The sequence below is a fragment of the Anguilla rostrata genome, chromosome 17 (genome assembly GCF_018555375.3).
Source record: "Anguilla rostrata isolate EN2019 chromosome 17, ASM1855537v3, whole genome shotgun sequence".
Taxonomy (NCBI): domain Eukaryota; kingdom Metazoa; phylum Chordata; class Actinopteri; order Anguilliformes; family Anguillidae; genus Anguilla; species Anguilla rostrata.
This window is the reverse complement of record NC_057949.1, coordinates 21,208,304-21,231,026: the sequence shown is the minus strand read 5'-3', so window position 1 is coordinate 21,231,026 and position 22,723 is coordinate 21,208,304. Positions and strand designations below refer to the sequence as shown.

The window sequence follows — 22,723 nt, the reverse complement described above, 5'->3', positions numbered from 1 at the left end:
CGGTACATTGATATACGGTGTTGGGTAATGAGCGGCATGAGCGTGTTGTGCTAAATCTGGCCGCGGCGGTGTGTAAAGCCAAGCGGAAAAAGGTGATGTGCGTTTCGCGCCATTTCGCCTGGTTCACTGTTGAGGGTGTCGTTGGGAACCTGCTCTGGACAGAAGGCTTTAGATGGGAAGGGCAGTCTGATGAGCCCCTCAGATGAAACTGGCTGTAGGGCTGTAGGCCAGAGAGGGCCAGCCCTGCAGTCAGCCCCCCCCCCCCACTACACCCCCTCCCCCGTTGGAGCACGGTCCGTTCGGAGCTGTGTTGGGAATCTGCAGCGTTTGTTCCTCTTTCTGAGCCAGTTTCTATTGAGCCGGTGCGAGAGCTTTCAGTTTAAATACTCGAGTTTCTCGTATCTCCTGACCGCTCTGGTGAGTCACAGCCTTCTTGGAAGGCTTCTCCACATTGTTGCCTAACCTGTAAGTCCTTTGATGGTGTCTGTACGTTCGTCTGGTGTGTGGGAAGTTCCAGTGTAGTTTTTCTTGCGCAATTGAGCCATTTTTCTTTTCCGTTTGTTGTACAGATTACCTTTCATGTTTCGCATCGTCGGGATTCTTATTGCTTTGTTTTGTTTTTGTTTTTTGGACGCTGGATAACCTCTCTCGTTCTTAGAGAAAGTGAAAGTGTCTTTTACTCCTTCTGGGGTCATGAACTTACATGTATTTTCACCTACAGCTGTTGCGTAATGTCTGCGCATTTTGTATGCAAGGATGATGTTGCAGTTGGTGTTTTATGGCCATTGTATGGCCATTACTTTCAATGGTTACATCAAGTTGGTTGGTTGTTTTTTTTTTATCAAAATCTGAAAGGAAGTGCGTTCAGTAAACTGTTATTAAATATAGTGCTTGAAGATGGTCTTTGTAATGGCTTAATGAAACAAACGTTTTCACTGTTTTAGCATTATTTGAAGGTTTTACGTGGATTTAGTCTGTCTGGTTGAAACTTGACCTGTGACTCAACGGAAGCCGTTTCCCTGCGCAACACGAGAGCTCATTAAAGGCGGGGCAGTCATTCTGCATTTCGGAGCTGAAGAACGCTTCCCCGGGGCGGGCGGACAGGGGGCTAAGTCAATGACCGGACCGCGAGCGAGCGAGCGCGATGGCTAACGGGCGAGCGCGATGGCTAACGGGCGAGCGCGATGGCTAACGGGCGAGCGCGATGGCTAACGGGCGAGCGCGATGGCTAACGGGCGAGCGCGATGGCTAACGGCGACGCAATGGCTAACTGGCGAGCGCTATGGCTAACTGGCGAGCGCATGGCTAACTGGCGACGCAATGGCTAACGGCGGCGCATGGCTAACTGGCGAGCGCTATGGCTAACTGGCGAGCGCTATGGCGAACTGGCGAGCGCGATGGCTAACCCGTGAGCGCGATGGCGAGCGTAATGGCTAACCGGCGAGCGCAATGGCTAACGGGCGAGCGCAATGGCTAACGGGCGAGCGCAATGGCTAACGGGCGAGCGCAATGGCTAACTGGCGAGCGCAATGGCTAACGGGCGAGCGCTATGGCTAACTGGCGAGCGCAATGGCTAACTGGCGAGCGCTATGGCTAACTGGCGAGCGCTATGGCTAACTGGCGAGCGCTATGGCGAACTGGCGAGCGCGATGGCTAACCCGTGAGCGCGATGGCGAGCGTAATGGCTAACCGGCGAGCGCAATGGCTAACGGGCGAGCGCAATGGCTAACGGGCGAGCGCAATGGCTAACGGGCGAGCGCAATGGCTAACTGGCGAGCGCTATGGCTAACTGGCGAGCGCTATGGTGAACTGGCGAGCGCGATGGCTAACCCGTGAGCGCGATGGCGAGCGTAATGGCTAACCGGCGAGCGCGATGGCTAATCGGCGAGCGCGGCGGCTAACGAGCGAGCACGATGGAGCACGCTGGCTAACGGCGAGCGGTTTCAGTTGTGAACCGCCGGCCCTTTCCCCCTGAGCGGGGCGGGGCGGGTCAGAACAGACGCGTGCAGCGCGACGTTCCGTCTGATCGCACCGTTGTGTGATGTCATCACTCACCTTCTCCCCAACAAAAAGGTGCGTCTGGGCGTACGTGTTTACTTTTCCCCGCCGAACGTGGGCGCGCTCGCTAGCGATGTTAGCGGTTAGCCGATTGGCTGTTAATGGTTAATAAGCATGTCGATAGTTTGAGTCATTTTATTGATTAAACTGTTAAATTTCAGTACACCGTTTCAATGAGAAACCTGACGCGGGTGGTTAGATTTTCGGTTAGACGCAGATCCCCTCGACTGACGGTTCCGTTTGGCCTCGCCTGTCTCTCTTGTCCGCGGCACATCGAGGCGACCGTTTCGCAGAGGTGTGAACTCGCTACTGTTTTCGCTTAATGCCACGTGGACTGAAGAATGTGAATTGCGCTGTTGAAGAGATCGGTGTTTTCTTTTTATTATAAGACCACATTAGCTGGTACAAGTGTGTTGGAAAAAAAAACAAAAAACAACAAAAAAACGGTCCATTCGCTTATTACAAAGTTAAGCATTAGCCTGATAAGCAGCATTATAAGTGATACCTTTTGTCTCGGCCGCGGTGGCAGTTCAGTTAGCCTGTAGTAAAAATATCTGCGGTCCTTCTCTCCTGTGCAGATTTCTCTGTCCGTAAATCTGTGTTTGTATCATTTAGTTTTTTGCCAATGTGGCTTTAACGCACTAATGATTGTGGGGACATCTTAAATCTTTCTGATATATAATACAAATTAATTGGTAGACCTATTTAGAGTATTTTTTTTTTTGTCGGCCGTGCAGTATATTTTAAGCTTTTCAGTTATCTGCTTATCAGTGTCAGTTAATCATTATTAATCGATTAATGGGTGCTGACTATCGATTAAAAGACTTGCACGGAATTAGCATCCCTGTTGCGTGCATGTGTCCACAGGGAGTCAGTTAAACCTGTTAACACAGTGTCTTTGTGTAAAGCTGGGGAGGGGATGTTTGATATACAGGTACTTGGACACGCCCATCCTTGGGCGTGTCCGACAGTGCGTTAGGTTCTGCTCCGCTATGGAAATTAGCGTCTGGTGTTAAATGACCGTGGGTAAGATTGTCGCGTGCCGTGAACTCTGGCCTAGTATACTGATCGCACGTGCGCTTTGTTACTGTGCACAACTACTGTGCCTATACTTGTGTTCATTAATGACTATACCTGTGCTCATTAACGCCTGTACCTGTACCTGTGCTTGCGCTGTACTGCTAACGCCTGTACCTGTTCATTTAGCACTGTACTGTGCTTAACGCCTGTGCCTATATGTACCTGTGCTCATTAACGCCTGTGCCTGTAATGTACCTGTGCTCTTAACACCTGTGTCTGTAGTACCTGTGCTGTTAAGCCTGTGCCTGTAATGTACCTGTGCTCGTTAACACCTGTGCCTGTAATGTACCTGTGCTCGTTAACGCCTGTGTCTGTAATGTACCTGTGCTCATTAACGCCTGTGCCTGTAATGTACCTGTGCTCGTTAACGCCTGTGCCTGTAATGTACCTGTGCTCGTTAACGCCTGTGCCTGTAATGTACCTGTGCTCGTTAACGCCTGTGCCTGTAATGTACCTGTGCTCATTAACGCCTGTGCCCTTGCTCCTGCCCCCTGCAGTGGCCCACTGTGCGTCCTCCCGGCAGATCATCTCTCACTGGAAGAACTGCACCCGGCACGACTGCCCCGTCTGCCTGCCGCTGAAGAACGCCAGCGACAAGAGGAACCAGCAGCGTGAGTGTGCTCTGCCTCAGGAGCTGCTCTGGCCGTCTGTCTGTCTGTCTGTCTGTCTGTCTGTCTGTCTGTCTCTGTCTGCCCGGCCTCCTTCTGTCTGTCTGTCTGCTGTGTCTTCTCTTGTTCTGGGCTGTCGAAATCGTCTTCTGCTGCTGTTTCTGTCTCCGTCCTGGCCTCCGTCTGCCTGTTGTCGTCACACTGTCTGTACTGTCTGTCTGATGGCTGTCTCGTCTGTCTGATGTAGCCTTCGACTTTGCTGCTGTGCTGTTGCTTCTGTTAGCCCCTCCTGTCTGTCTGTCTGTCTGTCCTGGCCTCGTCCTGTCTGTCTGTCTGTCCCAGCCTCCTCCTGTCTGTCTGTCTGTCTGTCTGTCCCGGCCTCCTTCTGTCTGTCTGTCTGCTGTGTCTTCTCTTGGTTTATGAGAGCGCTGAAACAGAAATGCTCTTCTCCGAAACGCTGTTTCGCCATGCGTCCCGTCAGCTAAGCTGCACGGATCTTAGCCTGTATTCAGTCAACACTTGTTCTTAACTTTGACTCCAAAGCTGAATGGACGTGTTTAACTCAGTTTGAGCAAAGTGAGGTGAGTTAGCTTTAGCGATTTGCTGAACTGGTGAAACAAAGTGTTGCTTCTGTTAGCCACAGTTAAGGTCAAATGTAGGTTGAATTCTGGCCATAGGACCAGAGGAGGGCTGTTCCTGTCCAGCTGGTCCTGACGGCTGGCTTTAGGGCAGTCTGACGGCCCGGCTGCGGCCCTCTCTGGGCCTGTCCCGTGGGTCTGGCGGCCACATCCAGGCCCGATGCCCAAGCATGACGGGGCTGCCCCGAAAACCAGCGCTGCAGCCAGAGGAGCCTGCAGCAGCCCGTTGGGTTGGGGGTGTAACAGGGCTTGACAGCAGTGACATGGGAACCTTCGCGCCCCTTTACAATGAGCTGCCTGCTCTGCTTCAGTCCCCCCCCCCCAGCCCTTCACCCCGGCCCTGAAGCTGCGCATCACACAAGGCTTTATTTATGATCATTTTTTGGAATTCTCTGAACGGTCCGCTAACCGGAGAGATGAGCGCTCCCAGCTGCCTCTCCCAGCGGGCCTGACGGCACGGCGAGCTCCGCGCTCGGCCGAGCGGAGCGAGAGGCGCCACCTGCAGGCCAAGCGCGGTACTGGCCTGGCTGCGAGTCGCGGGGCCGAGCGGATTCCGACGGGGCCGGACATCTGAGAGCCTGGGGGGCGTGGCTCCGAGGCTCAGCGGGCTGAGGGGGCGGGGCCCCGCCCGGTGCGGCCACCCGATTGGCTGGTTAGACAGTGACTCGTTTAAATCCCCTGCTGCTGAAGAGCAGGCTCTCAGTTCTGCTCAGAGTCTCTCAGCCCTGTCGGCAGAGGCAGCAGTGCAGGAGTACTTCTACTTTTTGAGATTTTGGCTCCAAAGGCCCGGAAATTTCACCCAATGCTTCATCCTCAGGCCGGATCATATGTTTCTCCCCTTATTTTTTAAAATGTTAATTAATTAATTATTCTGTAAAATTTTCATGTAGGAGTCATTCTTATGTCCTAGACAGTCTCACGGAGTTACAGTTCTGTTTTCTTACATGTACATTGTTTGTCTGTGTTGGTGTGTGTGTGTTCGTCTGTCTGTGTGTGTGTTCGTCTGTGTGTGTGTGTGTTCGTGGCCGTGTCCGTGTGTGCGTACGCACGCGTTCCTGTGTGTAACTCTCCCTCTCTCGTCTGTGATTGGCAGCCATGCTGAGCTCCCCCAGTGCCGGGCTGCAGAACTCCATTGGTCAGGTGGGCGCGGGTCAGCAGACCACGCCCACCATCAGCAGCGCCACGCCCATCGACCCCAGCTCCATGCAGAGGGCCTACGCCGCGCTGGGCCTGCCCTACGGCAACCAGCCGTCTGCGCAGACGCAGCCGCAGCAGGGCCCCGGACAGCAGACTGCGCAGACACCCCACCAGCACCAGCTGCGCTCCATCAATGCGCTCGGTGAGGGCTGAGACACACACACACACACTTACACGCGCACACAAACACACACGCACATAAACACACACAAATACGCATGCACGCACACAAGCGCCATCATTACATTAGATAACACACACTCTTTTCTCCACAAATGTATAATACGCATATAAGACATTCCTTGCTGTTTGTTTGGGATCAACTTTTTTGTCTTGTGAAAATTTAATTAGTTTCTTTGACTCTTTTGATTTTGTGTGTGTTTGCATGCATGCGTGTGTACGTGGTGCTTGCATGCGTGTGCGCGTGTGCTTCCACGTGTGTGTGTGTGTGCGCTTGCATGCGTGTGTGTGTATGCTTGCATGCGTGTGTACATGTGTGCTTGTGTGTGTGTGTGTGTGTGTGTGTGTGTGTGTGTGCATGTGTGTGTGCTTGCATGCGTGTGCGTGTGTGTGTGCTTGTTGCGTGTGTGTGTGTGTGTTTTCATGCGTGTGCGCGCGTGTGTGTGCTTGCATGCGTGTGTGTGTGTGTGTGTGTGTGTGTGTGTGTGTGTGTGTGTGTGTGTGTGTGCTTGCATGCGTGTGCGTGTGTGTGTGCTTGTGTGCGTGCACGGCGCGTGTGTGTGTGTGTGCGTGCGCTGACCTGTGGTCCAGGCCTGAGCTTTGCCGTCTCCCCCACACAGGCGCTAACCAGATGAACATGGGAGGCGGGGCGATGGGCGGGGCCTCATCAGATCAGGCCAACATGCACTCCGACTCTTCCCTCCCTCCCTCGCTCAACGCCAAGTGAGTCCCGCCTCCTGCCCCGCCCTGTGCTGTGAATGAGAACAGGCAATGGGGCATGTGAAGTTCCCATTGCATTATGGGAGTTAGAGTTTCTGTGCTGGTCCTTCTGCTGGAGTTGTGAATGGCTGTAGGAAACGTGTGCTCTCTCTCTCTCTCTCTCTCTCTCTCTCTAACCGGGCCGGTTTTGGTTCTGCCCGCAGCCAGCTGATGTCGGACGGGCCTGGCGCCGGCTCCATGGGCAACCTGCCCACCGCCGCCCCGCTGTCCGCCGCCAGCGCCAGGAAGGCGTGGCACGAACACGTCACTCAGGACCTGCGCAACCACCTGGTGCACAAACTGTGAGTTCCAGCGGAGCCACGCCCCCTCTCCTGTCACTCAGCAGCCAGCTGACCCAGAGGGCGGAGCCATTAATCTTCTCTCTCTCTCTTTCCTCCTGATCCCTCCTTCCTCTTTATTCCATCTCTTTCCTTCACCCTGATCTCCCTCTGCTGTCTAACCTCTCTCCTCTCTCCCGATCACCCTCTACTCTTTCTCCCTCCTCTCTTTCGACCACCCCTCTCCTCCTCCCTGCAGTGTGCAGGCCATCTTCCCCACCCCGGACCCGGCTGCCCTGAAGGACCGGCGGATGGAGAACCTGGTGGCCTACGCCCGCAAGGTGGAGGGGGACATGTACGAGTCCGCCAACAGCAGGGTACGTCCCCGCCCCGCCCGCTCTGCTCCTCCCCGTCCCTCCCCGCCCCGCCCGCTCTGCTCCTCCCCGTCCCTCCCCGCCCCGCCCGCTCTGCTCCTCCCTACCCGTCCCCGTCCCCGTCCCACCCTGTCCTGCCTCGCCCTGTTTGTCCCTGCCTCGCCCTGCCCGTACTGTTCCACCCTGTCCCGTCCCACCCCGTCCCTCCCCGCCTGACACCCTGTGCCCCCCCCCTCCCCCCGCAGGACGAGTACTACCACTTCCTGGCGGAGAAGATCTACAAAATCCAGAAGGAGCTGGAGGAGAAGCGGAGGTCGAGGCTCCAGAAGCAGCCCCCCATGGCCCCCACCGGAGCGCCGCAGCCCGTCCTCCCCCAGCCCAACGCCCTGGGGCCCGCGCCGGCAGGGAGACCGCCCAGTGAGTGCCCCCCCCCCAAACACTCTCACCCCTGCCCTACACTGGGGCTGTCTGCGGGCCTTTAAGCTCTGTTTCCAGTCAGGCCGGGGCTTTTGTAATGCGCTGCCTGCGGAGAGGCCCTTCTTCTGCGCAGTTCTGCCGAAGTGCACGTCCTGACCTCGCCCCCCCCCCCATGTGGGCCTGCCCACACACTTAATGCTGATGAGCCCTGTAGCTGTGAGGAGCTGCATGGTCTGTGTGTTTTTTGGGTTTCTCAGACACCGTGGGGGGAAATGCCTGTTTCTCTGCCTTTTCCCGAAAAGTCCCAGGGCTGATTCTGATCTTGTTACCCCTTCCCCCCTCGCTACCCCTCTCTGCCCCCCCCTTCCTCCTATTCCTCTCAGATGGACCTGTGCCTATGCCCAATGTGCCGAATCAGATCATGAATCGCGTGCAGGTTTCTCAAGGTACCTCCTCCTCTCCTCACTGACCCTATCGGCTGTCCTCAGCGCCTTTTACATCATCAGCCGGAGACGGCGCTGCGCGCGTTAGGCTCCTCCCCCTGCTTTCATCGCTTCCACCTTCTCAAACTCTGCAGTCGCCTGCGCTTCTCGCCTTTGTGCATGTCCTCACGGACCGGCTCGGAGATCCCTGCTAGCCTAGTGGCGTGTCTGCGGAGGCCACATTTATTATTTACACACTTACTTTTAACGCATTCATGTAGCGAATGCTGTTTGTGTTACTTCATGCTAAACTACAGAAATGACTGTGGCGATTCTGGCCGAAGCGTTCGTCTTCATTTTATCGGGTTCAGCGCTCGATTGCAGGAGCTTAACTGACTGGACTGAGCGATGGAATCTTACTTCGTCTGGCCGCCACCTCTCAGTTAAAGGGACGGCGACGCTAATTTAGACAGCGCTGGTCTCTGCTGACTCACAAATGCGTAATTCAATTAGCGTGTCTGGAGCTTCCCTAACCAGATGCTAATTGTGTGTGTGTGTGTGTGTCTCCCCCCTCTCTCTCTCTCTCTCTCTCTCTCTCTCTCTCTCAGGGATAAACCAGTTCAGCCCCATGGCGATGCAGAACGTGCAGATGTCCCAGGCACCCATGGGGTCCCGTGCCGCGTCCCCCATGAACCACGCCCCACAAATGAACATGGGCTCCGTGCCAGCGGTAATCCCCCCCCCGTCTCTGGAGAAATGGATTCTTTCGTTTTCTACCCTGCGCCCGTTTCCGCCCCCCCCCCCCTCTCTCTCTCTCTCAGTGCCAGTGCTCCCTCACACAGGGAGCAGTCTGAGCGTTGGGGAACAGAAGGGGGAATTGGGGTTTTTGTTTTTGTTTGGTAGCGATGGCGCTGAGGCAGTTCCGCCCAGTCAGGTTTCAGTGTGACGGAAGGAGAGGTTGTGGGTGAAAGAGCAGGTTGCTCATGTCACTTTCTTCTGTCCTTCATTTTGTGTGTTTTTTATTTTTTATTTTTTTGAATAGATGGGGATGTCCCCCTCCAGGATGCCCCAGGCTCAAGGCATGATGGGAAACCACGCGGGCAGCATGGTGGGCCAGACGGCCAGCCAGGCCCAGTTCATGGCCCAGACCCAGTTCCCCGCGTCCAGCGGGGGGGTGAATGTCAACATGGTCCTGGGACAGCCGGCCGCTCAGGCTGCTGTCACTCAGGTGAGTAGGGGGTGGAGACAGGGGCGGGGTTTTGTCACTGGTAAGTAGTGGGGTGGAGACAGGGGTGGGGTGACGGGTGTGTGTGTGGGGCGTGTTGGGGGAGTGTGGCGGGCGTGTTGGCGATGTGTGACGGGTGTGTGTGTGGGGCGTGTGGCGGGCGTTTTGAGGGTGTGTGACGGGCGTGTTGGGGGCGTGTAGCGGGCGCGTTGCGGGCGTGTTGGGGGTGTGTGGCGGGCGTGTTGGGGGGTGTGTGACGGGCGTGTTGGGGGCGTGTGCGGGCGTGTTGGGGGCGTGTGGGGGTGTGTGACGGGCGTGTTGGGGGCTTGTAGCGGGCGTGTTGGGGTGTGTGACGGGCGTGTTGGGGGCTTGTAGCGGGCGTGTTGGGGTGTGTGACGGGCGTTGACGCCGTGCCGTGTGTGTTCTCTCCCGCAGCAGCAGCAGCAGCAGCAGAACGCTTCCCTCCCCCTCAACGCTCTGGGCTCCATGGGTTCCCAGCTGTCCTGCGGCCCGGCCGCCCAGCCCCCCCTCCGCTCCACACCTCCGCCCCCGCCGCCCGCCTCCGCCCCTAACCTGCAGCAGCACCAGCTCCCCGCCCCGCCCTCAGCCCCGCCCTCCTCCGGGGGGCCGGCCTCCGTGCCCGGCCCCGCCCAGGCCATGGCCACCCCGCCCGGCCGCACCCCCTCTCGGCCTCACACCCCCCTGCAGCCCCCCCGGACCCGCCCTCCAGCTGACGCAGCCCACCTCGGTGCAGCCGCCGGCCCCCACCACCCCGGTGAGATTCCGCTCCCATCCCCCCCTCCTCCTCCCCACACCCCCCGCATTGACTGAGGCAGAGAGCGGCTTCTCCAGCCACTCTAATAAGGACTGGATCAGACCATCAGGACGTTAGCCATAGCGCACCGCTAACCACCTGGTGGTTTGCCCCGGTGCGTCTTTCCTTCCCCCTCCTCAGGGGATGATTGACAGCTCGTGGCAGCTGCGGGGCTCACAGGCGTTTGTGAAGCCGCTCTCTGCTCTCGTTACCCGTCGCGGCTCCCTGTCCTTCACACACTCCTCACACACTCCCCTGTGTGTCTGTACCTGTTCCAGTCCTGCTGCTGTAGCGCTCAGCTCAGTCAGAGCCTCTGTGCAGGGTGGGGGGGTTTGATCGCCTAACTCGGGGGAACGTGAGTCAGAATCTGCCCCATGTTTGTTACACTCAAGGTCCCCTCAGAGTGTAGCTGAGCTCCTGTAGGCCTGACGCTGTCTTCACTGCTCCATGAGCTCCGGAGTCGCATTCTTCTTCTCGCCTCACGCTCGGGTTTTTTGATTGGCCTGTAACGAATGTCCGTCTCTCTCTCTCTCTGTCCCGCCCCCAGCTCTCCCAGGCGGCGGCCAGCATAGACAACCGCGTGCCCACCCCCGCGTCGGTGGCGGAGGTGCACTCCCAGCAGGCCCTGCCCGACCTCCCCGACGCCAAGCCGGACCCCCGGGGCGACGATCACGACTTCCATTCCGGCAAGGTGGAGCCCAAAACAGAGGTGCGCTCCCCACCTGCAGGACGGTGGACCTCTAGCTGCTCTGTTAGGGTTGGAGTGAAATCCAGAGCACACCTAACCAGGAGTTTAAACACAAGCCTGGGATGGCGGGGCACTGCTAATTTCGATTATTCACTGACCGTACTGCCTGTCCCCCCCCCCCAGCATGAAGACGATTCAAGGCCGCTGGCAGGGAAGAAGGAGGAGCCAGAGGGGGCGGAGCCAAAGCAGGAGCCAATGGAGGTGGAGGAGAAGAAGCCGGAAATTAAGGTGGAGCCTAAAGAGGAGGAGGAGGGCGGGACCAACGGCACGGCCGCGTCCGCCTCGCCTTCCCAGCCCCGCAGGAAGAGTAAGAGCGCGCTTTACCCCCCCCCCCCTCCCCGTACCGTTCCCCCTGCGTGCCGACTCACCGTCGCCCCCTTCTGGTCCCCGCAGTCTTTAAGCCCGAGGAGCTGCGGCAGGCCCTGATGCCCACGCTGGAGGCGCTGTACCGCCAGGACCCCGAGTCTCTGCCCTTCCGCCAGCCCGTGGACCCCATGCTCCTGGGCATCCCGGTGAGTGCTCTGCGCCCGGGTTCGGGTTTGGGGTCAGGGGTCAGGGGTCAGCCAGCTGAGAGCCTGAGAGCTGCTCTCTGTGGCTTTCCATGCCAGCTGGGGACTGCTCTCCCTCTGCTCTCCCTTACTGACTGACTCACTGAATCACTGCTCTCCCTCTGCTCTCCCTCACTGACTGACTCGCTGAATCACTGCTCTCCCTCTGCTCTCCCTTACTGACTGACTCACTGAATCACTGCTCTCCCTCTGCTCTCCCTTACTGACTGACTCACTGAATCACTGCTCTCCCTCTGCTCTCCCTTACTGACTGACTCACTGAATCACTGCTCTCCCTCTGCTCTCCCTTACTGACTGACTCACTGAATCACTGCTCTCCCTCTGCTCTCCCTTACTGACTGACTCACTGAATCACTGCTCTCCCTCTGCTCTCCCTTACTGACTGACTCACTGAATCACTGCTCTCCCTCTACTCTCCCTCACTGACTGACTCACTGAATCACTGCTCTCCCTCTGCTCTCCCTTACTGACTGACTCACTGCATCACTGCTTCACTCACTCACTCACTCTCCAAATAATTCACTCACCAGCTCACTCGATCACTGCTTCACTCATTCGATCTCCAACTCATTCACTCACTGAATCACCCACCAACTCACTCAATCTCCAGCTCATTCAGTAACTCACTCACTCGTTGATTCGCTCGCCGGCTCACTCAGAGTGCTGTGGCTCAGAGTCTCTCTCCTGTGTGCTCCAGGACTACTTCGACATAGTGAGGAACCCCATGGACCTGTCCACCATCAAGCGCAAGCTGGACACGGGCCAGTACCAGGAGCCCTGGCAGTACGTGGACGACATCTGGCTCATGTTCAACAACGCCTGGCTGTACAACCGCAAGACCTCGCGCGTCTACAAGTACTGCTCCAAGCTGGCCGAGGTGTTCGAGCAGGAGATCGACCCCGTCATGCAGGGCCTGGGGTACTGCTGCGGCAGGAAGGTGAGGGGCCCCCAAGGGGAGCGTCCGTTTGGCTCATTTTACTCCCCCCTCCCCCAATGAATGCCAAACTATGTTCATCATCTCATTTTCTGCAGTGGAGAACCGAGTGTATTCTAACTTTAAAACCACCGTCAGATAGGGATTCTGACAGAGGTGAAAGCGAAAGTTTGAGCTGGCTTGTCTTTGATCTGCAGAAACCTCGGCTGAGTTCTTGTCTGCGTGGTCACTGAGTCTGGAGCGCGTCAGTTGCACTTTTCCAGTAACGCTGTACTTTCCATTCCATGTCAGGGCGCTCATGTGCTTTCTCTGGGTTTTCCCGCAGCCGTGTCTTCTGAGGAGGGGTTTTCAGGCCTGGTCCCGGGCCAGCCTGCGCGCTGCGCTTTCTGCTGCAGCCAGATCTGTCGATCGGTTAAGAGCGCTGAGAATGTGCTCTTCCGCCGTGCTCCCCCTCGAGCTCGTTAGTGCAGGGAAGGTTTTTACGCTCGCTGTTTTTGTTTCGGTTTTGCTCAGAGTTCCCGGTTTTTTTTCCGTAAACGGGTTTCGGTCGGCAGCCGGAGAGAATTTCAGCAATTAGGACCGCGACCGTGTCTCACAGGCAACGTTGTGAGAGTGTTCAGTGTTAGCCGGGCTGTGCTAGCAGTAGTGTTGCGGAGCTGTGACGGGGTCGTCAGTGGGACTGAGAACGGTGCGAGCTGTAAACAGGGTGTTAATTGGGACTGAGAACGGTGCGAGCTGTAAACAGGGTGTTAATTGGGACTGAGAACGGTGCGAGCTGTAAACAGGGTGTTAATTGGGACTGAGAACGGTGCGAGCTGTAAACAGGGTCGTCAGTGGGACTGAGAACGGTGCGAGCTGTAAACAGGGTGTTAATTGGGACTGAGAACGGTGCGAGCTGTAAACAGGGTCGTCAGTGGGACTGAGAACGGTGCGAGCTGTAAACAGGGTGTTAATTGGGACTGAGAACGGTGCGAGCTGTAAACAGGGGTTAATTGGGACTGAGAACGGTGCGAGCTGTAAACAGGGTCGTCAGTGGGACTGAGAACGGTGCGAGCTGTAAACAGGGTGTTAATTGGGACTGAGAACGGTGCGAGCTGTAAACAGGGTGTTAATTGGGACTGAGAACGGTGCGAGCTGTAAACAGGGTGTTAATTGGGACTGAGAACGGTGCGAGCTGTAAACAGGGTGTTAATTGGGACTGAGAACGGTGCGAGCTGTAAACAGGGCGTTAATTGGGACTGAGAACGGTGCGAGCTGATGACAGGGTCGTCAGTGGGACTGAGAACGGTGCGAGCTGTAAACAGGGCGTTAATTGGGACTGAGAACAGTGCGAGCTGTAAACAGGGTGTTAATTGGGACTGAGAACGGTGCGAGCTGTAAACAGGGCGTTAATTGGGACTGAGAACGGTGCGAGCTGTAAACAGGGTCGTCAGTGGGACTGAGAACGGTGCAAGCTGTAAACAGGGTGTTAATTGGGACTGAGAACGGTGCGAGCTGTAAACAGGGTGTTAATTGGGACTGAGAACGGTGCGAGCTGTAAACAGGGTCATTAGTGGGACTGAGAACGGTGCGAGCTGTAAACAGGGTGTTAATTGGGACTGAGAACGGTGCGAGCTGTAAACAGGGTGTTAATTGGGACTGAGAACGGTGCGAGCTGTAAACAGGGCGTTAATTGGGACTGAGAACGGTGCGAGCTGTAAACAGGGTGTTAATTGAGACTGAGAACGGTGCGAGCTGTAAACAGGGCATTAATTGGGACTGAGAACGGTGCGAGCTGTAAACAGGGTGTAATTGGGACTGAGAACGTGCGAGCTGTAAACAGGGTGTTAATTGGGACTGAGAACGGTGCGAGCTGTAAACAGGGTGTTAATTGGGACTGAGAACGGTGCGAGCTGTAAACAGGGTGTTAATTGGGACTGAGAACGGTGCGAGCTGTAAACAGGGTGTTAATTGAGACTGAGAACGGTGCGAGCTGTAAACAGGGTGTTAATTGGGACTGAGAACGGTGCGAGCTGTAAACAGGGTGTTAATTGGGACTGAGAACGGTGCGAGCTGTAAACAGGGTGTTAATTGGGACTGAGAACGGTGCGGGCTGTAAACAGGGTGTTAATTGGGACTGAGAACGGTGCGAGCTGTAAACAGGGCGTTAATTGGGACTGAGAACGGTGCGAGCTGTAAACAGGGCGTTAATTGGGACTGAGAACAGTGCGAGCTGTAAACAGGGTGTTAATTGGGACTGAGAACGGTGCGAGCTGTAAACAGGGTCGTCATTTGGGACTGAGAACGTGGCAAGCTGTAAACAGGGTGTTAATTGGGACTGAGAACGGTGCGAGCTGTAAACAGGGTGTTAATTGGACTGAGAACGGTGCGAGCTGTAAACAGGGTATTAGTGGGACTGAGAACGGTGCGAGCTGTAAACAGGGTGTTAATTGGGACTGAGAACGGTGCGAGCTGTAAACAGGGTGTTAATTGGGACTGAGAACGGTGCGAGCTGTAAACAGGGTGTTAATTGGGACTGAGAACGGTGCGAGCTGTAAACAGGGTCGTCAGTGGGACTGAGAACGGTGCGAGCTGTAAACAGGGTGTTAATTGGGACTGAGAACGGTGCGAGCTGTAAACAGGGTGTTAATTGGGACTGAGAACGGTGCGAGCTGTAAACAGGGTGTTAATTGGGACTGAGAACGGTGCCTCTTTGCCTCCCCGTTTCCGCAGTACGAGTTCTCCCCTCAGACGCTCTGTTGCTACGGGAAACAGCTGTGCACCATATCCCGGGACGGCACCTACTACAGCTACCAGAACAGGTAAGAGGGCGGGGCTCTGTGGGGGGGGGGGGGGGGGGGGGACGTGTCTTAATCTGATTCGCTGTCAGTCACTCGCTGGCGGGGTTTCCTCAGGGTGGCCAAATCTCCCACGAAACCCACACGAAATCTCTCCCACAAAACCCACACGAAATCTCTCCCGCGTGGCCTGGGCTCCATGCCCCAGCACGGCTCCTCCTCTTCTGTTACTCCTCCTCTCTCTCTGTACCCCTCTCTGCTGTCCCCCACGGGAATAAAGTCAGGGTACACATAAGGAGGGCAGACATCCCCTAAAAAAAAACAAAAAAAGAACCTGTTGACCAGTCAGTCAGTTATGGTGTACGCAGAAGTTAGTTTCTGCTAAATACGGGGAAAAAACATACTTTTAAAAGCGTAGATGAGACGGGTGCTGTCCCTGAGGGTGGGGGAACGCTGGAATGTAGCGCTTTGGGGCGTACGCGGCGTAGCACTCTGTGGCGTAGCGGTGTAGCGCTCTGTGGCGTATGCGGCGGCGTAGCGCTCTGTGGCGTATGCGGCGGCGTAGCGCTCTGTGGCGTAGCGCTCTCTGGTGTAGCGGTGTAGCACTCTGTAGCGTAGCGGTGTAGTGCTCTGTGGCGTACGCGGCGCCGTAGCGCTCTGTGGCCTAGCGGTGTAGCGCTCTGTGGTGTAGCGCTTTGTGGCGTAGCGCTCTGTGGCGTAAGTGGTGTAGCGCTCTGTGGCGTGGCGCTTTGTGGTGTAGCGCTCTGTGGCGTAGCGCTTTGTGGCGTAGCGCTCTGTGGCGTAAGTGGTGTAGCGCTCTGTGGTGTAGCGCTCTGTGGTGTAGCGCTTTGTGGTGTAGCGCTCTGTGGTGTAGCGCTTTGTGGCGTAGCGCTCTGTGGCGTAAGTGGTGTAGCGCTCTGTGGCGTAGCGCTCTGTGGCGTAGCGCTCTGTGGCGTAGCGCTCTGTGGTGTAGCGGTGTAGCGCTCTGTGGTGTAGCGCTCTGTGGTGTAGCGCTCTGTGGCGTAGCGCTCTGTGGCGTACGCGGCGGCGTGTGCTTCCTCAGCCTGCTTTGATTCTAACGAGCAGCCCCCGGGAGCTCGGTGTAATGCAGAAGGTGGGGAATCCATCTTAACTCCTCCCCACACCCAGCTCTGTAATGAGACACTGCTCTGTTGTGCTTGTGCAGTGCGAGAACGAAATATGGCATTTTTCTACAAAATGACCGTTTTCTTATTGTGCTCCTCTGCTCCCCCTGCTGTGTGTATCGTGCTACTGCAGGGTAGTTTCTGTCTTTCAGCGCTGTAGTTGCATCAGTTCAAATATTGTGAATTCTCACTGGTTTGTTTGCATATTGTAACATCTCAGATTAAGAACTGAGATGACCGGATTTGTTGCCATGGCGCGTAGATTATCTGCTTTTGGAAATAGAGATCCTTAATTATGTTCTCAACAAGTAGTGAGATTTTTGCATTAGACGTGGATTCTTGCTTGTGTAATAGTATACAGATTATCATTTTTGGCAGTAACGCACACCGAACGGTGTCAGAAGGAAGAGGCTTGGCAGCGTTTGTGTATTTATTCCGTAGCTAAGGGGGCCAGGCGGAGTGAATGATTTTAATGTGGCACGAGGGAGGGCTGAACGCAGGTCTGTGGAGTGCTGTGCCCTCACTCTGGCACGGTTACGTCTCACTCCCTCTCCTCCCGTCTTATTTAGCAGGTAGTCCATCCGTTAAAAACGTTTTATTTTACTCATTCAGGCAGGGAGAAAGCAGAGAGGGTTACAGTTGGAGGTAGGATTGCAGCAGGGTTATGAGACCCTTAACTATGTGAGGGTGATGGGGGTGGAGGTGTGGCGGGCTGCAATCCCCCTCACCCATGACCAGTACCACCCCCCCCCCCCGCATCCTCTCAGCCCCGTGTCTTTGATCTGGCTCACTCTGAGGCCTGTCCTCTCCCCCCTCCCCCCTTCCAGGTATCACTTCTGTGAAAAATGCTTCAACGAGATCCAGGGCGACCGCGTCACCCTGGGCGACGACCCCGCCCAATCGCAGACGTAAGTGTTCGGTCTCATCCAATCGCATGCTGTGTAGTTTGCAGGCATGGATTCAGGCTCATGCTCTGTATTAAACTCTGTTGAGCCTGTGATGTTCTACAGTGTAGTTTTGGGTTTTCTGTGCTCTGACTTGCTGTGCCCTGCTGCTTTGGGTGTAGTATTTTTACAGAATGTGTAGAAGTGTATTGTAGTTTGGGCTGTTTACCCATGATATGGGGTTCTGGGTGTGACAAATCAGCTCAAAATGTACTGACATCTCCTCTTCTGTCGATCTGCCTGCCCCATCTCTCTCTCCCTTTCTCCATCTCTCTCCCTTTTTCCACCTCTCTCTGCATTTCTCCATCTCTCTGTCCCTTTCTCCATCTCTCTCTGCATTTATCCCTGCCCGCCTCCCTCCTCAGTATGATATCGAAAGACCAGTTTGAAAAGAAGAAAAACGACATGCTGGACCCAGAGCCGTAAGTATCCGCCCCCCTGATGCCCCCCCCGCTGAATGGTGTGTGTCACAGCGCTGGCCCCCCGCCGTGGCGGGGTGGGCAGGTAGCGCTGCCAGCACCTCCATGCTTATGTGAAACAGCGCCACCTGCTGTCAGTGCACTGCTGCTTCAAGCACAGCTCCTGTGTGTGGCCCATAACGCACTGGCATACAGGTCGCAGAACCGCAAACACAAAGCAGAATTTTATACGCGTAGCAGAGTCACATACATGTAACAGAGTCACATACGTGTAGCAGATTCACATACATGTAGCAGAGTCACATACATTTAAGAGAATCTCGTAAGCGAAGTAGAATCGCTCACCAGAGATGGCGTACGGTTTCCATTTTTGCCGGCTCAGAAACACGGCTTCAGACATCGCGCCGAGCGGTGGAGCGCCGCTCCTCAGCCCCGCCCTGCACGCTGCTGTGGGTCCGGTCCGGTCTGACCCCGTGTCTCCTCTCATTCCAGGTTCGTTGAATGTAAAGACTGCGGACGCAAGATGCATCAGATCTGCGTGCTGCACTACGACGTCATCTGGCCAGCAGGGTGAGCGCGGACAGACGCTGCTTTATCACTGGACTGAGTGGCTGATAACAGTGTGTGTGAATATACGCGTGTGTGTGTGTGTGTAAATGAAGTATAATCTGCTCTTTTATTATCCTCCATCAGCTTCATCTGCAATAACTGTCTGAAGAAGTCTGGCAAAACGCGGAAGGAAAACAAATTCGCTGCCAAAAGTAAGTGGTTTTAGGGCCTTATGTCCTGCCTCTTCTGCGCTGTGTCACGGTTTGGGAACTGGGCTCGCGCCCCAGAGGTTGCTGGTTTGATTCCCAGGTGGGGGGGCTGATGCTGTGTCCGCAAGGCGCATATTCTGAATTGCTTCTGTAAAAAATGTCCAGCTGTATAAAGGGTGTGTTTAAAAAAAAAAAAAAAAAATGTAAGCTGTGCAAGTTGTTCTGGATAAGAGTGTCTGATAAATGCCTGAAGTGTAATGTAAAGCAGTCTAGAACTCAGTGTTGTTTTTTTATTTAGCTCGTTTGTGCTACAGTTGTGCATTTGTAACAAAGTGCTTTGATAGGGCCAAAAGGAACTGAAACAGAGGTGTAAAACCTGGTGCTAGGCCTGCTCTGATGTGCGCGTGTGTGTGTGTCTGTGTGTCTGTGTGTGTGTGCGCGCGCGTGCGTGTGTGTGTGTGTGTGTGTGTGTGTGGTGTGTGTGTGCGTGTGTGTGTGTGTGTGTGTGCGTGTGTGCGTGTGTGTGTGTGTGTTTGTGTGTGTGCGTGTGTGTGTGTGTGTGTGTGCGTGTGTGCGTGTGTGTGTGTGTGTGCGTGCTCGTGTGCGTGCGACAGGGCTTCCCACCACCAGGCTGGGCATGTACATAGAGGACCGGGTGAATAAGTACTTGAAGAGGCAGAACCATCCGGAGGCCGGGGAGGTCTTTGTGCGAGTGGTGGCCAGCTCCGACAAAACTGTGGAAGTCAAGCCGGGCATGAAATCCAGGTGAGGAGCTGTCTGACTGCGCACCTGCACACCTGCGCAGCTGCCTGCGCTGCACCTGCTGTCATGACATCACCCGTTCTGCTCTTGTAACTTCATCTGCTCATTACATCACCTACAAACTTGCACCTTTCCTGAGGCCTCCTCTCTGTCCCACACTCGGGCTAATTTGTGAGCAGTAGTTGGAAGGAGACAGAAAAAATCCGGCTGGCCTTGAATGGAGAGGGTGCCCTAAACTGAGTTTCTGAGACCTGTGCCTGTCCCATACCCAGCTGTGATTTACAGGGACGGAAGATTCTGGATTGACCCTGCCTATTCATGGGTGCTGAACATGGCTTCACCTGTTTCTCTTTCTCTCTCCCTCCTCTCTCCCTCTCTCCCCCTCTCTGTCTCTCCCTCTTCTCACTCTCACTCCCCCCTCTCCTGCGGCAGGTTTGTGGACACAGGTGAGATGTCGGAGTCCTTCCCGTACAGAACCAAAGCACTTTTTGCGTTTGAGGAGATCGACGGCGTGGACGTCTGCTTCTTCGGGATGCACGTGCAGGAGTACGGCTCCGAGTGCCCCTTCCCCAACACCAGGTGAGCGAGCCGCCGCCGCCATCGTGTCAGAACTGCCGCCGTGTCAGAACCGCCGCCGTAGCCCCCGGCGACGCGAGCGTGTCCCCGCCCCCCCTAACGCGTGTCCCCACCCCCCCGTTCCTCCCCCCCCAGGCGGGTGTACATCTCCTACCTGGACAGCATCCACTTCTTCAGGCCGCGCCTGCTGCGCACCGCCGTCTACCACGAGATCCTGATTGGCTACCTGGAGTACGTGAAGAAGCTGGGGTAGGTCCCACCGCCGCCGACATCACACCTGCCCCTGCCCAGCTGGGGTGTTCAGCCACAGCCGCCAGGCTTGGAGAGGCACACACACACGTGCACGCACGCACGCGCGCGCGCACACACATCTCACACATCCCACACATACACGCACGTGCGCACACACACATCTCACACATGCACACATACACGCACACGCGCGCACACATCTCACACATGCACACACACACACACACACGCACACACACACATCCCACACAAATCTGTGTGAAGCAAATCCAGCCAGTCGGTTGGTCTTTTTGATTATGTATCACTAGGATTGTCACAAATGAAACATTTTTTTAAAAATCATGACATCTTTTTGTTTTTTATTTGAATGCAAATGCTTTTCTGCATTACTTTATGCACTAAAATGGATACAGAGCGTCGTGGTAACCTGTCGGAGCAGACCGTTCACGCGGTGTTATTTTCCTTGTGTCTGTGTGCGTCTCCCCAGGTACGTGACGGGTCACATTTGGGCCTGCCCCCCCAGCGAGGGGGACGACTACATCTTCCACTGTCACCCCATCGACCAGAAGATCCCCAAACCCAAGCGCCTGCAGGAGTGGTACAGGAAGATGCTGGACAAGGCCTTCGCTGAGAGGATCCTGCACGACTACAAGGTGGGTCCCTGTGGGCCCCCTACTGGCCTCTACGGGTCCCCTACCAGCCCCCCTAACAGGCCCCATCCTTCCCGAGCCCACACACGCATTTTTACCTCTGAGTAGCAGGGACAGTGTTCCTCTTGAAGAGTCATGGGAAATTCCCCCAAAAACACTGATCAAGTTCAGCATTTGGCTGTGCTGATAGCTAGCGAGCTGGCTAGCTCCCTGTCCATTGTGAAGGATCATTGGTGATTACACCGTTGTCATTTGTCGGAAGCTTCTAGCCGGATAGCCTTTGTGTTGTGTTAATGCTGGTCTGTGTGTGGGCAGGACATCTTCAAGCAGGCCACAGAGGACCGTCTGACCAGCGCCAACGAGCTGCCCTACTTCGAGGGAGACTTCTGGCCCAACGTCCTGGAGGAGAGCATCAAGGAGCTGGAGCAGGAGGAGGAGGAGAGGAAGAAGGAGGAGAACACGGCCACCTGCGAGACCCCCGAGGTGAGGGAGGGAGGGAGCGAGAGAGGGAGGGAGAGGACGCGGAGAGAGTGAAGACAGACCTCCTGTCTCTGATCTGTTAATTCCTCTGTCTGTAGACTGGGGTCTGTAGGTCTGCAGTGATTCAGGGGCGAGGCAGACCTGCCTGACCACTGGCTCATGTGTGCCAGTTCATAAGTGTTCTCTTCAGCGTCTTCTAAGCGTGCCGAGCTGTGTGTCTGCGTTTGACTCTGTGCGTCTGCGTTTGACTCTGTGCGTCTGCGTTTGACTCTGTGTGTCTGCGTGTGTCTGCGTTTGACTCTGTGTCTGCGTTTGAGTCTGTGCGTCTGTGTTTGAGTCTATGCGTCTGCGTTTGACTCTGTGTCTGCGTTTGACTGCGTTTGACGCTGCGGTGTTCTTCCCCCAGGGGACCCCGACGGACAGCAAGAACGCCAAGAAGAAGAACAACAAGAAGACCAACAAGAACAAGAGCAGCCTGAGCCGCGCCAACAAGAAGAAGCCGGGCATGCCCAACGTGGCCAACGACCTGTCCCAGAAGCTCTACGCCACCATGGAGAAGCACAAGGAGGTGGGGCTCGTCTGCTTTTCAGTGTTTTCCCTTTCTATGCCTTTCTCCCGCTTTCACACAGGCGGATACCGACTGAAGCCAGTCAGGTAAAGTGCCTCGCTGTGGTATGCCGGGTAACTTTTCCCTGACAGGACTCAAACTCGCAGCCCTCCTTTTTTGGGGTCATGCAAAGCAAAACCAAACAGTTCTTCCCTGTCTATTTTTTTTGCACAGTAAGTCCACATGAGCCCAGACTGGGTCCGTTACCCTTCTGTTCAGAATTAGCCTGGGTTAAAGTGGTCAAACCCGAGTTTCATGGTTTATAGTAAACCCCCCTCCTCCTCGCTCCATTACTTTACATTACATTTATTTGGCAGACGCTTTTATCCAAAGCGACGTACAAAAAGTGCATTTCATGGTCATGGACAACTACAGAACACAGGTTCATTAAGATACAGTACTTATTTTGTACAGCCATTTCTAGCCAAGAACACAGATCAGTTTGCTCAGTGAGCGCTGTTCTGCTTCCCCACCCCAGGTGTTCTTCGTGATCCACCTGCACTCGGGCCCGGTGATCAACACGCTGCCGCCCATCATGGACCCGGACCCCATGCTGACGTGCGACCTGATGGACGGGCGGGACGCCTTCCTGACGCTGGCGCGGGACAAGCACTGGGAGTTCTCCTCCCTGAGGAGGTGCAAGTGGAGCTCCATGTGCATGCTGGTGGAGCTGCACAACCAGGGCCAGGACCGCTTCGTCTACACCTGCAATGAGTGCAAGCACCACGTGGAGACGCGCTGGCACTGCACCGTCTGCGAGGTGAGCGGGGGCGGGCGGGGGGTGAGACGCACGGGAGCGGGGCTGGGGGGAGCGCGGGAGGGGCGGGTGAGACGCACGGGAGCGGTGGGGCCGGGTGGGTGAGACGCACGGGAGTCGGTGGGGGGGGTGGTGAGACCACGGGGAGTCGGGTGGGGGGCCAGGGGGGTGAGACGCACGGGGAGTCGGGTGGGGGCCATGGTTAGACGCATGGGAAGTAGGTGGGGCTCGTGGGCCGGGTGGTGTAGACGACGGGAGTCGGGTTGGGGGCCGGGGGAGAGCGCACGGGAGTCGG

At 55.8% G+C, this 22,723-nt stretch overlaps 1 protein-coding gene across 1 annotated transcript in view; it reads left to right on the top strand.

The window, feature by feature from the left end:
* crebbpb (CREB binding protein b) overlaps positions 1-22,723 on the top strand; it is a 50,173-nt gene that overhangs the window by 23,838 nt on the left and 3,612 nt on the right. Inside the window, 27 exon segments of the mRNA XM_064316079.1 lie at positions 3,636-3,749; positions 5,478-5,723; positions 6,382-6,484; positions 6,685-6,822; positions 7,058-7,175; positions 7,418-7,589; positions 7,973-8,035; positions 8,620-8,741; positions 9,054-9,239; positions 9,672-9,946; positions 9,948-10,011; positions 10,598-10,759; positions 10,922-11,105; positions 11,192-11,310; positions 12,065-12,304; positions 15,014-15,102; positions 17,051-17,131; positions 17,533-17,589; positions 18,079-18,156; positions 18,280-18,347; positions 18,959-19,109; positions 19,539-19,685; positions 19,818-19,931; positions 20,422-20,587; positions 20,900-21,067; positions 21,471-21,632; positions 22,150-22,431. Of these exon segments, the coding sequence (XP_064172149.1) occupies positions 3,636-3,749; positions 5,478-5,723; positions 6,382-6,484; positions 6,685-6,822; positions 7,058-7,175; positions 7,418-7,589; positions 7,973-8,035; positions 8,620-8,741; positions 9,054-9,239; positions 9,672-9,946; positions 9,948-10,011; positions 10,598-10,759; positions 10,922-11,105; positions 11,192-11,310; positions 12,065-12,304; positions 15,014-15,102; positions 17,051-17,131; positions 17,533-17,589; positions 18,079-18,156; positions 18,280-18,347; positions 18,959-19,109; positions 19,539-19,685; positions 19,818-19,931; positions 20,422-20,587; positions 20,900-21,067; positions 21,471-21,632; positions 22,150-22,431 (3,869 nt within the window).